This window comes from Amblyomma americanum, chromosome 11 (genome assembly GCF_052857255.1).
Source record: "Amblyomma americanum isolate KBUSLIRL-KWMA chromosome 11, ASM5285725v1, whole genome shotgun sequence".
NCBI lineage: Eukaryota > Metazoa > Arthropoda > Arachnida > Ixodida > Ixodidae > Amblyomma > Amblyomma americanum.
In genome coordinates this window covers 50,488,293-50,503,254 of record NC_135507.1, presented here as the reverse complement: position 1 = coordinate 50,503,254, position 14,962 = coordinate 50,488,293, and the positions used below count along the sequence as shown (strand labels likewise).

General features: G+C 45.6%; 1 protein-coding gene across 1 annotated transcript; it reads left to right on the top strand.

Annotated features, from left to right (window-relative positions):
• Positions 1-2,753: 2,753 nt before the first annotated feature.
• On the top strand, positions 2,754-7,087 carry LOC144109601 (uncharacterized). The gene is made up of 5 exons (XM_077642418.1): positions 2,754-2,876; positions 4,360-4,463; positions 5,840-5,860; positions 5,968-5,994; positions 7,005-7,087. Exons 1-5 carry the CDS (start codon positions 2,791-2,793, stop codon positions 7,085-7,087), a joined length of 321 nt encoding a protein of 106 aa, XP_077498544.1. The 5' UTR covers positions 2,754-2,790.
• The last annotated feature ends 7,875 nt before the right edge of the window (positions 7,088-14,962 follow it).

The window sequence follows — 14,962 nt, the reverse complement described above, 5'->3', positions numbered from 1 at the left end:
GGGTGCGGCAAGGAAAGAGTTAACATTGTGGACGCAAACTGAACATTGCAACATTCCTTGCATGCAATGAGCAGCGGCCGAGGAATATGAACGAAACATAATGCGCTGGGATCTGAACAGTGATACGTAGAAACACACGACACACGCGATGAGCTGCACATAAAAACACAAAAGCCTGTATTCATATAGACAACAAAGTTTTTTTCTGTTAACTGTGGTGTGACTAGAGTTAGCGTGTGTTCTCTTTTACTTATATATATATATATATATATATATATATATATATATATATATATATATATATATATATATATATATATATATATATATATATATATATATATATATATATATATATATATATATATATATATATATATATATATATATATATATATATATATATACTTCAGTCACGTGACACTATTAATCCAATTACTAAGTACACATCAGCACAGACAAGTCACAAGACAATCCACTAAAACGAAACCAAAACTAAATGAGACATAGGACTCAATGCCTTGATGTGCTTACATAACTACTTCATAACAAAGAAATAACTCACAAACATACCACACTGATCCTGAAAGTATTAGTTGGTGAAAATGCGGACGTATTAGGAGCAAGTAGAAATTTCATAATTAAAGCAGCAACTGGCCATTTTTGCAGTCAATTTTTGCATGCTTCTCAGACAAATTTTCGAAAGATAAAAAATTCTCCGCCACTGGATAATTATGTGCTGCGTATGGAGTTCAAAGCCACAAGAATTAAACTGCAAGTGAATTGACTTCAAGAAGTAGTTGTGCTGTTGTAAGAGGCGCCCCCCCACCCCCATGTCCTAGAACCTAACGTTCGCACAAGCGCCGAAAGAGCCCTGCTTTTGCGCGATGTCTAAAAGCGTACAATAAGTAGCGCAGTGAAGAAACGCTTCGTTATATGGAGTTGTCATTGTAGACCTCTATAAATTTGCATGCATAACACGTTTATTCAGGTTAGTGCTTCAAAATAAGCGGAGCTCTGGGTCCAGTTTGCGTTCACACAACTATGGAACAATTGTCGAGACGGCTGGTAAATGTGCTCAGTGTGTACAAGAAGAGCTCTTGAGCAGTAACACTATGCATGATTCTATGGAACAGAGCCTGCAAATTAGTGTCAATTTTTAAAGACCTTGAGCTTTAAATTCCCAGGTCAATTGGTCTCCGCGTAGCGGCGGTTTTTGGAAGTAGTTCTCTAAGATGTAAACGTCACAAGCACCGGTGACGCCATGGTAAGCGAGAGAGAAAGCACAGCACTGCCATTCGCTGCAAGCATGACGTCACGGCTATGTTTCTGGTTGGGGAACAGTCGTCCTGGGGCCGTCGGGCGTTGCTGGATGGCCACAGTCCATGCGTCGGCCCATGCTCCCGCGATCCCGTGATCCCGCTGTCGAATCACTGCTACTATGGCCGGCATTAAGCAGAGGGCTTCTGCACAGGGCACACTGGTTGGGTTCGAAACCCATCACAGTGGTCGGAAAAGTGGTTCCTTGAGATCCGGGTCCATGATGCACCTGGATCGACAGTGGTGAAATGTACACATGTCCTTGAGCCGACGGGCGGGTAAGGGTATAAGAGGGTGCAGCCACCAGATGTAAACAAACCGGGTGTCGATGCATAACGAGCTCACGGGCATGACGCAGTCTCAAAACCTCTCACTTTTTAATTTTTTTTTGTAGTGATAGCTACATTACGGTAGCATTTGGAGCCTGTGGCTGCCACGTGGTTGGTCACGTGGTGCGGAGCAGCTGCCGGCGCCGTGTCTGATCACGTGGTTGGTCACGTGACCAAGTTCCACTCGGCCAGCTGTAGCTATCGCGTCACTCCAGGTTTAATTAGAGGTAAACCATCGCCAAGGTTTTTTGTGGTGGGGGCAGCTTAATGTATGAGATAAGGGGCGGGAAGAAGAACGTCATCGCCAGTATTTCGTTGTTCATGAAGCTAGCCCAAAAGATCTTCTGGTGGGATGACAAGTGAAGGAGTACCTATCGGTCATCTGCTTTAATTTACCCGGTGAATACCCCTTCATAGTCCCTTTAAGTATACTTTTTTATTGGCAGATGCAGGAGTGTGCCATCTATATCGCATCGTGTACCTATACGGCTGAAAAGGGAATCTGTAGCAAGCAGGTGTTCAGGTCTTCGTCACTTCTTAAACCTCACGTTGAAAGATCCCTGCAGAAATGTCCCAAGATGCTGAGGCAAGCCTTCTGTGAAGAGCCTTGGTCTTAAAAAGAAAAGATCTTGCCTGGACAGCATTCTTCAGCGAGCAGTGGCACATATTGTTTTGATACGAACCGCTGCTCCCCATCGTAAGGCAACGACAGTCACCGCACTGCTTCTAATGGTAGGGACGCTCAGTAAGCCCGCAGACGTGCTTTACGGGGGTCTTTGGCAGCTGTTTGAGCACTTCAGCACATAGCAGTTGTTCTTTGACCTTGTTTGGAACTTAGGTTAGGCAAGAGTCTCGATTGATAGCGATTATCATTCACCGCGCCCAACTGTTCGTAAACACCAGATAGTGGGCGTCGAAAACCACATGGAATTTCGCGTCACGGATGACAGGTGGCGAAACCATCATAATGATCGGGGCGAATGGGCCTCAAGCAGGCAGCGCCAGTCATCACTCCAAGCTCTCTCAAAAACTACTTAGTTGTCCTAAAGACGACACCGTGCCTTCTTTTCTTTTCTTTGCGTCTCTGCAGCGTTGTTAGTCCCGTGTCAGCCTGGTTGAAGAAATCCTCAGAGGCACCAAGATGGCGGAGTTGTCGATGATGCGCTCCAGCATGATGCGGTCCGGCATGCGGTCAGGGATATCCAGGATCGCCATCCAGCAGCCACGGTGTGTGATCCCACTTTCTGTCGTGCTCTTGATGTGCAAATTTACGGACTCCACGTGACCCCATGTTAATTGTATGGAAATCGTACAGAAATTACGTGGAATGCTTATAGACTCCTTACAGACAAGCCGCCGCGGTGGCTGAGTGGTTATGTCGCTCGGCTGCTGGCCCGAAACACGCGGGTTCGATTCCGGCCGCGGGGGTCGAATTTCGATGGAGGCGAAATTCTAGAGGCCCGCGTACTGCGCGATGTCAGTGCACGTTAACGAACACCAGGTGGTCTAAGTTTCCGGAGCCCTTCACTACGGCGTCTCTCATAGCCTGAGTCGCTTTGGGACGTTAAACACCGATAAACCAAACCAAACTCCTTACAGAGAAGGTATGTATTTCTGCATAATTTGCCACATCTTACGCACCCCATGTTTCCATAATTCCATACGAGCGGCTCATATAAAACGTTTCAGTAAAAAATTGTTGGTTTTAAAAATGCCATAGGACCTTAGTTGTAGGATAATACCACACAAATGTACCAGATGTCGTGTCTGTAAGAACTTGTGGCAAAAAGCGACCCAAAGTTCTGTGTCTGCAGGACAGGCAATAAGAAGCAGTCTTTGCGTTGTGCTCACCGCCACTCGCCATAACGGTACAACTATTGACCAAAAGTGCAAGCGCGAAGAATCATCGCCTTTGCGTTAGTTGCAACACCAGTAAGACAGAGAGACGGTTGCGGTATCATTTAAACAAGGCAGCGACGCTGGGAAACGTGTTTGTGCAAAGCATGCACTGTGTCTTTCAGCAATATCTTTATAAATATGTCTGATAGTGAACTCGTTGGCTATTTAAATCTACTTCAAGACAAAGGCGTTTGCGGAAATAATGCCGAATGACCGTCTTCATCAGGCCACGGCAATCTACTAGGTAGAAATTAGAGAGATTTAGCGTACCGGAGACGTACGTAGGTTTTACGTAAGGGAGCTGCGCATGCGCTGTGGCAAATGCGTGGCTGGGTAGGACTACTGCGCATGCGTAGTAGGGGTCCGGTAAACCGGTATACGTATCCTCTAGTACTTCTCCGGTATGCTGAATCTCTCTCTTACCTCTCATTCACTAAGCAGCTGATTTTCCGCTACGCTGGCTGCTTGTTTTCTTATCTTTAAGCGTGGTTCGTCACAGAGGCAGGAAGTTATTCCTTCCGCTAATTACTTGTTCGGGGGAACCCTTAATTTTAATTTAATGTAGAACACAAATATCCGCAAAATAACTGTTAAAGAAAGCACAATTTTACACATGCGACCCTTTACCGGCAAAGGATTTCGAGGCGTGCCTTGCATGAGTTTCGAAGCGTCACCTATAAGTCAGATTTTTTTTCAAATTTCACATGAGGTTTTAGCATGCACACGGCTATAAATTTAGATGTTGTTTCTAGTGCTGAACAGTGCACTAACTGAAAGCACGTATTCACGTCAACCTATTTACTCCTCCCAGATCTGCCGGCACCGTCTGCATGCAGTACATCGTCGTGCTTCTCGTCATCTTCATGACCATGTTCATAGTCGGCATCGGGGTCTATTTTGCCTTCATCAAAAAAGGTGTGTGGCTGAGATATGTCCCCGCAGGCACAGGCTTACTACTTCAATTTCTTTATCCGGCATTTCCGTGCACATTAGGTGTGTCTTCATGCTTTCAAATTTTTCCTTCGATTAGTTCCAAACCATAGCTTCTAGTTAGTATGTGCTTGCTTTGCCTATTTGATGTCTGCGCGAATTGCCTCCGTATTTTCCGCTATTAAAGTAGTGAAGTCCGCAACCTTGCTTCTATGTAACCAATACTACACTTGAGCACGCAATAGAAGGAAATAGAGGGTTCGTTATGAAGTACAGGGGGGGGTCAAAAGTTCCGAGGCCACAGGGTCTGTTTTTCCTCGGTATATTCAGGTACTTAAGATACCGATAAAGTTATCAAGGTTCTCAGAGATGAGAATGATACTTCTATCTTCTAAAGATATTTTGAACTTCGCGGGTATCGTAACTACCTATCTGTACTGCTCAAAAGCAGGCCCTGTGGCCTGGAAACTTTTGAGCGACACTGTAAATAAAGGAGGCCAACAGTCACCGAAACGAAACAGCATAGCGAATGTTTATTTTTTTTTTCTTAATTTGTGGTGTTAATAAATGGGCGATGAGTAATGTAGTTTCTTATCGCTTAAGAATAATTTATTAGAAAGCAGGAGAAAAATACAACCACATGCCACCGGTGGGATCCGAACCCACGACCTCCGAATTTCACGTCCGGTGCTCTACCAAATGAGCGACTGCGACGGCTGTCCCATCTGCTTTCGGGGTCTTGAAAGAACCTTAAACAGAACCTCGAAAGTATTCACTAGCTCCGTACTGACCCGTAACGGCGGACGTAGTACGTCCAGTATTACCACGAGTGACACGTAACAACGTGGCCGAAAGGTGAGGGCAGAAGAAACGGCGGCGTGTGGTTCAGTTACACTACAGATAAATACCCTCGCAATCGGAATATTCGACACCCGCTACCGTAGCTTAGTCTCTAGAGCACCGGATGCAAAATCTGAGGTGATGGGTTCACATCCCACTGGCGGCATGTGGTTTTGCTTTGTTCTGCTTTCTAATGAATTATCTGTAAGCGATAAAAGAATTCCATTATTAATAACCCATTGATTAACATCACAAAATTAAGGCAATGAAAAAAAAAACACCGCCTAAAGTTCTTGGTTTCTAAAGTTCATGGGCATAACCCACGCTGTTAGGCAGGATAGTCTATAACCTCCCGCACAATGGAGGTACGGTTGCGCGGTCAATTTTCTAGAAATTCGTGAAATTCTGGTTATCAGTGCACATATTGCTCTGTGAGGAAGCTTTCATTGAAAGTGCGCACGTGCGATCACTTTTCGTGTCATTAATCTGAACTCATTTATTCTTTTTCTCCTTCTGCGCAGACAAGGCGCCTGTGGAAGAAGGTATGGTACATTATTCGCTGCGTTATTATTCCCGCTCACCGTTTCCGTTATTGCACTATGAGAAATAAACTTACAGCTATCGATTTTTTGGATTTTACATTCCTTAGAGGAGGAAGTCATTTCGTCCCAGAAATGTAAGTACATACGGCAATATTCATCTGTGAAGGAGTCACAGCTATTTTGCCAGCAACTGGAGTGGATACTCCTGGTAAACCTAGGACATATATCTAAACACTGGGCGGAAGAGGATTAATTAAGGCTGATGATGGACTCGGGAGGATTTTGTAACGAGCATAGAGACCAACAGAAACGTCTATAAACTCATTTTCTACCTTCGCTGAAAACAAGAATCCTTTGATGGTACATATTTTCAGCGCTTAGGCGGCAACTGGAAACAGTTACAACGAACAATATATTGATTTTTACAAAAAAGAAAAATGTCCGCCTTCACTTTCTCTGATGTTTTAATGCCAACCGGTGGCGCCGATGCCTGCAGGCATTTCTTCGTTTTTCAACCTGCCGGGGAAGGTTAGGTGGGCGGATGAGATTAGTAAGTTCGGGGGGACACGGTGGCCCCAGCTGGCAAAGGACAGGGCTAATCGTAGAGACACGGCAGAGGCTTTTGCCCTGCAGTGGGCATAGTCAGGCTGACGAAGATAATGAAGAAGCGTTTAACAAGGCTGCTTGTATTTTGCCTTTGACAAAGGGAATCTTTCGGTTTTCTTACACGTCTCATAAAGTGAATGAATTCCGCTCTTTACACCACCTCGCTCATTCGCAATAAACAGATCTTCGAGGTAATGAGTGAAAGAACTTTGACAGGCCGAACAGAAAGTGGTAAGGAAGACTGAAATTGGCCTCTGTGAACGAAGGCTGCGCTTGTGGGTGCTCGGGAAATCTTTAGCGCGATGACATTGTGCATGCATTCCGGGATAGGGAATCGCATTGGGAATTTTTCGATGCACTGAAAGACCAGCATTGTGGGAGGTTTTGTGGGACATCTCAGTGAAGGTATCTCAGAAAGTCTAATTTCCAGTGTTATTTCTTTCTTATTTCGCTCACTTGTACGCCAGCCCTGCTTGGACTTAGTGTCCGCAGTATTTCATAAATAAATAAAATAAAAAAGGTACTTTTCTTCCCGCAGGCAATGAAGTGACCTTCCTGCGTAAGTGTCCTAACAGCAGCCATGCTACGGTGCTCTGTGTATCTCCGAGCAAAGTTGACTGATTGTGAGAGACTTTGCAACATGCTCCCTCTTGATAACTGCGCAGTAAAAAGTTTCTCCTTTTCTCCTCTGCTGCGCAATCCAGATGGCGCGGCATGAATTTCTACAAGTGCGCTCTTATAAGGCACTCGCAAGCAAGCCGCGTCTTTGCGCTGCTCAATGCGCGAGAGTGTGCGAAATAGCTTAATTTCGACACAGCATTACGGGTCGAGAATATCTGCAGAAAGGGCAACAAAGCTAGGTGCTCCGAGGTTAGCGAGACCTGCATTGTGGGGGAGAGGGTATGGGTAATGGAAGGAGTGAATTGCAGTGATCTATAAGAACAGGGAGTGCTCCAGATTAGCATAAGTTTCGGGGCAATTTGGTCACGCAGGAGAGGTTCGCAGACGGTATAGAAGAAAGAACGGGCTGGGCTGCGGAGTGCATTTAAATAGACGAGCTGGAGAATTCGTAGATACGTGGTGGTGAGATATTTACCAGGAACAGAAAGGATCTCTTATGATGCACCGAGGTTGAACCTTATCCACGGCGGCTTCATTCAGATGCAGGCTAATTGCTAAACGCCCATGTACTGTGGGACGCCAGTTCATGGCAAAGGAATTCAGGTTGTCGCGTTAATCCGGAAGCCTCCCCAACGGCGCCTCTTTCTACCAGCTTCCTTTCACTTCTTGCTTCGCATTTGCCTTCGCGGCGCGGTTCAGGTGTCCACCGGAAGTGACGCGCAGTGCGAGATCACTTCAATTCAGAAGTGTCTAGGACTTGTCCTTATATAAGTGGCATCGCATTCAATTGGGAAACCATGACCCAGAAACTGCAATAGAGTATCAGTTTCTCGTTTTAGAATATGAAATATTCCAGTTTTTGTCGTGAATGCTATAGTAATGAAATGTGCGATATTGAGCGCCCTCTTGTGTAAGGAAAAGAAAGATGATTTTTCATGTGGTTGCAGATGGGAGCTTTCTGATTGCAGAAAAAGAAATTGAGAGCTGGTTTCTGCACTTAAATGACGTTGCAGCTGTAAGAAGCTTCACTGCGCTCTACCTAACATGATGCTCTGCTAAACGGCGGTGCGAAAAGACAGAAAACTGTGCTGTCCACTCCATGTTTAACCCGTATCCTTGAAATTCTCTCATTGGATGATTGAGCATGGGCGCTTTACATTGAAAATATACCCTCGGATATTTCTCAAATTACTTTTCTTTCCCTGCCCGTTCTCGCTCCGACTTTACAAGCAGAAACTGAGTGATTATCATTACAGCCAACAAAGAAGAGCCGCCGCTGATCTGCTCCCTGGACGGGCGCTACTGGGTCCGCTCCGTGGAGCAGCTCTGCTCTCACCTCGTCTTCCTCTCGGCTTCGGTGGACATGGCTAAGAAAAAAGCCACCCCTGCCAGCGGAAGTAAGACAGCGTCATTTCTTTTTCCTCGAGCTTAGTAGGAATAACTAGAGTTACTCGTGTTTTGAGGTTTTGTTCCGACAGAGAACATGTATTTTTGCAGCCGCGTTTCTACAGAGGCAGCTGCGTTTCCTCAGTATTCTCCTGTTCAGCATGAGGTCGTTGTGGATGTGACGGGGGTGACAGAGGTTGTAATATTTCTATTCAACCTCATGTGAAAAAATATTTGGTGGGCACTTACTTTGATGACGTGTGCGATGCGATAGCACAGAGCCACTTGGCACTTGAGCGGAATACACGTCCGGTCTGATGACGTTTGTTGCCGTTTAGTTGATGTCACTTCCGGTATGCTGACGTCACTTCCAGTTTAGTTGCCTTCAGCTGCGCTCTTGTGACGTCGCTCACGGTCTATGTCAAGAGTCATTACTGGCCCTATTACTCATACACACAAAGAAAGCATCAGTCTTTTCCAGCCTGGTGATATGACTTCCAGACTATGTCGTGATTCATAAGTCATGACTGCTCATATGACTCCACATACATAGTGGCCCCACACAGCATCGAGGCACTTCGATATACCGATACGCCACTATATACTGCCCAGCCTCCGGTGTAACATAATGGCGTTACGCAAACTGGTCCGGCGGGCTCCTGATGCCTGATGGCGCTTTACACTTCACCTGACATTAATATTAAGCAATAAAAAGTAACGTACATTAGTCACGGCAGCACACAACAGTTTATGCTAAGCAGCGATCCGGTGGAATTGACTGGGGAATACGGGAAAGTCCCACGGGAAAGTTGCGAGCACAGATCCTGAGCACGAGCGGTCAACAGCTCAGGAAGTAGGAATGCGATAGAAGGAATTACTCGGTATTGCCAAATCATGAGTAACAGCTTAGGAGGATCCCTGAACAGTACACTGTGTAACAGTCGTACATTTCCGGAACACATCCTTGGGACGGAAGCCTGGATCATCAAAGCTTGAAATAAATTCCAGAAGAGGGCAAATACGGGCTCGTCTGGTTCTCCTCTGCGTCACAATCTAGATGGCGTGGTATGAACTTCAATTTCGCTTTTATAAGGCACTCACAAGCAAGCCGCGCCTTCGGCTGGTCAGCAGGGGAGAGAGTGACAAATAATTTCTGCACAGAATATCCTGCGCCGAGGACAACAATTCCAGCTGGTCCGAGGTTAGCCAAGACTACATTGTTGACGCAAAGAGTATGGGTAATGGGGGAGACTAAATCGCACTGAACAATGACGAGACAAGAGAAGGTGTCGGTGTTTGTCTTTCTCGTCTCGCCTTCCATAGCGCTGTGTTATCTAGTTCTTGATATAAAATTTCGGACTACGCGCCAAGCTTCGGAAATGAAAATGGTCGTGACGCAACGAGCGTCTGTCCACGGCCGGCCCTGCAATGCCTGCCTGCCACCTCTTAGTGCAAGGTAGTAACAATTTCGGGAAGGCGACGCACTTGGCATGTCCGGTCCGCGACAGCGCAGATTGGCACGAAGTTTCCTTTTCATCTCTCGTTCTCCCTCTCTCTCTCTCCGCCTCCTTCACTGTCCTTTCGCTCTCCTTTTCGGCACTCCCTATTCTGTAACTCTCTCTCTCTCACTCTGTAGGGCAGCTTGGGCGTGCTTCTCGACCTGCCTAAGCTGTCCAACAGAGTCACAGCGTGCGAAGGCAGGAGTAGAGGAGAATCATTCAAGGAACAAACGCGAGATAAGGACACCCTATCAGAGATCAAGAAGCAATGGACGCAGACAATGCATGTTATGCGGAGGGAAAGTCGCAGACGGCGTCTCATCGCAACGGAGTGGATAAGAAAAGGCAAGCACAACAGGTGGCCGCAAAGAATCAGATGGTAGGACGAGATTAGGGATCTTGAAGAGATAACGTTTGCGACAGCCGGTTCAGGACAGGATTTATTAGGGTCAAAGTAAGGGGCTTCAGCCATGTTGCGAAACCTTGGCTGGGTCGTACAGTGCTATGCTCCTCAAACGCGCTCTTCGGCTTTTGTCCTGAAAGGTCAGTGATCCTGCTTTGAATTTGCTTCGCAGCTTCGCTATTTTGCTCCCAAGCGAAATCGAGCGCAGTATGAAGGAATTATCAACGCGAACTTATCGCACACTTCCAATAAAAGCTGTCTCTCACTGTGGTCTCCAGTTTCCAACATGCATCAGTGAAAATGCGCGTGACTGGAATTTGCATCACTGCCTTCTAGCCAGAAACTAATAAATATTTCTGTGTAACGCTACCAGATCGAAACGAATGGTTCTCGAGAGGACAGAGATATATTAACGAATGAATCAAACACAAGTTATTCTTGCAGTAACCAATGTCATCTAATTATAAATTAAGGGAGCTAATGGCTAGTGAACACGGCGTTCCCGATGGGACATTATAACGAATTTGGAAATAATCATCTGTAGTGACGAAAATTAAAACAATAGCTTATGTGGAATCATGCAAAGCATAGCAAAACAAAAACAAAGTGCTCCGCAAGAGTTTAGTGAGCACACTACGTTGAACATTAAAATTACGCGTGCTCTCAATTTTCCAGCCGACCAGGTGTTCAAGAGGTTCAGGAGCCTAAGTAGACAGGCGGGCACAATCAAGAAGCTCGTCAGTTTCCCCCTGGCCGACATCAACCAGATGGTCATGGCCGACGTAGATGCGAGCTTCAGCTCTATCCGTGACGGCTGGTTGGACGGCATCGACATACGGTACATCCGTGGGGACGAGCAGTCCCTTGACCTCTTCCAGGTACGAGCCAGAGGTGAATTGAACGAAGGGGTGAGAGGTAGCAGTCAGGTCATCCTTCCTCACCTTTCCTAGAACTAGGTTCTCTTGTCCATTTTAAGACGACAAACGAGGGGAAAGGTTGTAGTTGGTGCGAGGAGATGTTTAAAAAGAATGGAGAGGGCACTTAAGCTCCGGCTTAAGGGTATGACGCGATAGGGTAGCGAGTTGGGCTTTCCATTCTGAGCAGTACGACACCTCTGAACTCAATTTCATCTTTTGAATTGTTTCAAATTACTACTTGATCAAGTAGACACACTAAATTTTCTTAATTAGCATCATCTATCATTGGGTTCTCATTCTGAGCATTTTGACACCTTTGAAACCTCCTTTTTCCACTTTTTCCTTTCTGTATATAATGAATTAATTTTAGTGATTGTAATTAACTCATAATGGCCTATAGCACACCAATAAATCATCAATCACAAGAACCACAAATTACCACGATAAGATTTTTTTGCGCTGCCCCCGATTATTTCCGACACGCGGTGCCGTCTACTACTACGCCGATGGCTTTTCGACCGAACGAGCTGTATACGCTATCGCGTAGAACAGTGCAGGCGCAGGACGTAAAAAGCGACTGAACTTATTCGAATCTTATCTTTTCTCAGGCTGATTTTGCGTTCTACGAAAGCGCTTGTTTCTGGACAAGTTGTTACGGTCCTGAGGCCTTACTTTTACGAAGAATGCATTTAATGGTTGCTCCCGAAGATCGATGCCCACAATATTCTGACCAAAAATTGTGCAAATGCGTCCGAAGATTGATTCCTGTTTAAGAACAGGAAGAGATTACTTCGGAAGTCCGAGATGAACTCGCCATCTTGTTATCTCTCACGTCGCATACTAATGACACAATTCTTATTTTCCCAGGTAATACCGAAACCTTACAACAATGATCAACTTCGGTTTTGGTGAAGCGATATTAAATGATATTAATGTTCTTCATTACTAACGTTCCTTTAATGATGCAATTAAACTTAGTAATAAAGCTTTTTTAACAATTAGTGAACCTTTAAACAATATTAATAACCATTTCAGCATTTAAGAGTCAGCGCCACACCTATAGTGACATGCATCCAGAAACACCGTCGTAAACAGTGGCGTTCGTGGATAGTAAAGTCCTCACTCTCTGAGTCTTGAGGCAGATGCCGGTATTTTTGCCTTTTAATGCCAATACTGCTTACGCAGTAGAATAACATGTTGCACAGTACGCATGAAGTAATAAATGGCCTATTACAAGTAGTCTGCATGGCAAAGTTACAGGGCATACTTTTGCCCATTGTTTCATTCTGCTGTTGCGTAAAATTTTTAACCTTGGCTGAATCAGGGGTGCAGGTGACCTTTTCTATCCGGTTCCGCTATTGGTGACATTTAATTTTTGTATTGAAAATGTCCTAAAACGGCCATTGAGCGTACTGCACGGTTAGGGTTCCCTTACAAAATTGGTATATAGACAGTCTATAGACTTCTTATAGACTATACTGGCTTCCTATAGATATTTCATTTGGTCTATTCATAGTCTATAGGCTGTCTATAGATAAGTCTACTAAAAGTGTATGGCCAAAAATTTATAGATTGACTATAGGCTGTATGCAGGATTTCTTTCGCCTATAGACTGCTCTCTAGAGTTTGTCTATAGAGAGTCCATAGACTTTATAAACAGAAGTCTATGGACAGTCTATAGAGTGTCTAAATAAACTTTTGTAACACTGAAAAGTAGGAAAATAATACATAACATAACCACAAAAAATTAGGGGCGACCTTTCGGACTGATGCCAAATAAACGCAATAACATTCTTCTTTAACTCGCCAATTATAATTATATTTCAACTCTGTGCACATTGTCTTTCACTGCCACAATCTACTCCACTTCTAATTCTATTCCAATTTTGACTACGCCACTAAGCAAAAATTTGTAATATTGTTAGATGGCGACGAGTCCTCATACCCCTACCCTCGCTTTGTCACAGCGGTTAAGCGATCCGCCACTGCACTGGCAGGTGGCTGTTTCAAACACAACCACCGGTGTGGCTTGTGAGACCCAGGTCGCTATCCGCGAGCTCCCGCAAGCCTCATTTTTACACAGATAGTTCTTCGATAGGCTGTATGTTTTTGCACGTAGGTGTACTGTTGTTTGAGTCATTTTCGTTTTTCCGAGTCATTCATCGTCCGACGTATCCCTCTTTTCCCCTAGAAGTGGAGAGGGGAATTGTGGGACGGTGGACATGTGGTGGGCGGTGAGACGCCAATCCCCCTAAACGCGACTTAGCAGGTGCAGGCATCACATAGACGGGGACGCCGCCTGACAGTCTTCGCCTTCATGGCCTTCTTAATGCTGACACATTAAAATGATAGAACCAGAGTTCTTCAGCGACGCTTCTAGAGTCAGCTTGATATTCTCACCCCCTCCCCCATTGTGCATACTCAACTAGGACGTCTGCAGGATCAATAATTGATGGCATTATAATAGTGATGAAGGTGACCAGCGTCATTATTAACGCGACAGAGTTCAGGTTCCCGTTGAGCAGAAAAACCGGAGTCGTCGGCGGCGTTTTGAGCGAAAAATCCTCAGAACATAGGGAAAATTGCACAATTTTACCCCATCCTTCCCCGTCCCTGAATATGGAACGAACACACGTCCTTACCCAATTTCAAACCGACATCCTCCCACCCCACTAATGGTCTACAACTTCGGATGGCGGGGCACAGCTCACTGTCCCAACTGTCCAACGGTGAAGGCAGACACAGAACACGTTATCTACGCATGTAAGACTGTCATTACATCTCCTCATTTCCCTTACCTTCATTCTCCTCCTTCCTGGAGTGATTGGCTTCACTCGGGATTGGCAAATTATTAGTGGGCCTTTTAGTGCTGGCCTTTCCTCCTCCTCCTCCTCCTCCTCCTCCTCCTCCTCCTCCTCCTCCTCCTCCTCCTCCTCCTCCTCCTCCTCCGGAGAAGGAACCTATACTCCGTTTCAAACATCATGTGCAAGGCTGTCAAAGCTAGCCCTCTTGTTTACGCTGCCTGCATCCGCGGCCAAAAAGTAGTGCGTTATTTGTGATGAGCAAAACATAGTGAATAATTTGCTTGTAGGCTTACCACATGACACATTTGCCACGATCTTGAATAAATGCACTGTTATTGCTAATAACACGCTCTCGCGTTCTTGTGTCATAGACCACTCGGGCACAGAACAAGCGCGAAGTAATACGGCGTCCTTTATTTTCCCGTCCGGACTACTTCCCTATACCTTTCACAGCGTTGCACCTGATGTATGAAACAGAGTATAGATGGGCCACCTAGGTCATGTGACCTTGTGGCGTCACCACAGCCAGCCCACCGGATTTTGGGCGAACTGGCTACCGTGGCAGTTGGCGATTAAAATAATAAGTGGATGCGAAAGGTATCTCCGGAAGAACAACCTGGTTCGCACGAGACCCACCGGTGGCAGCACCTGCCATCGCAAGGCACTGGCGCATCGCTTAACCAACCGCTTCCCCTTTGCGCCAGAAGTGGTATGAGGGACTCCCGAGGATCACTGAATGTAAAGTTGAAAATCGCCAATTCCGCATATATAGGCACTGTCTCGTTAAAGGTATCGCGTCATACCCTTAACGCCGAGCTTAAGTGTCCCTCCCATTTTTTTGCAGGAGCCTTTCTCTGGGTATGTTC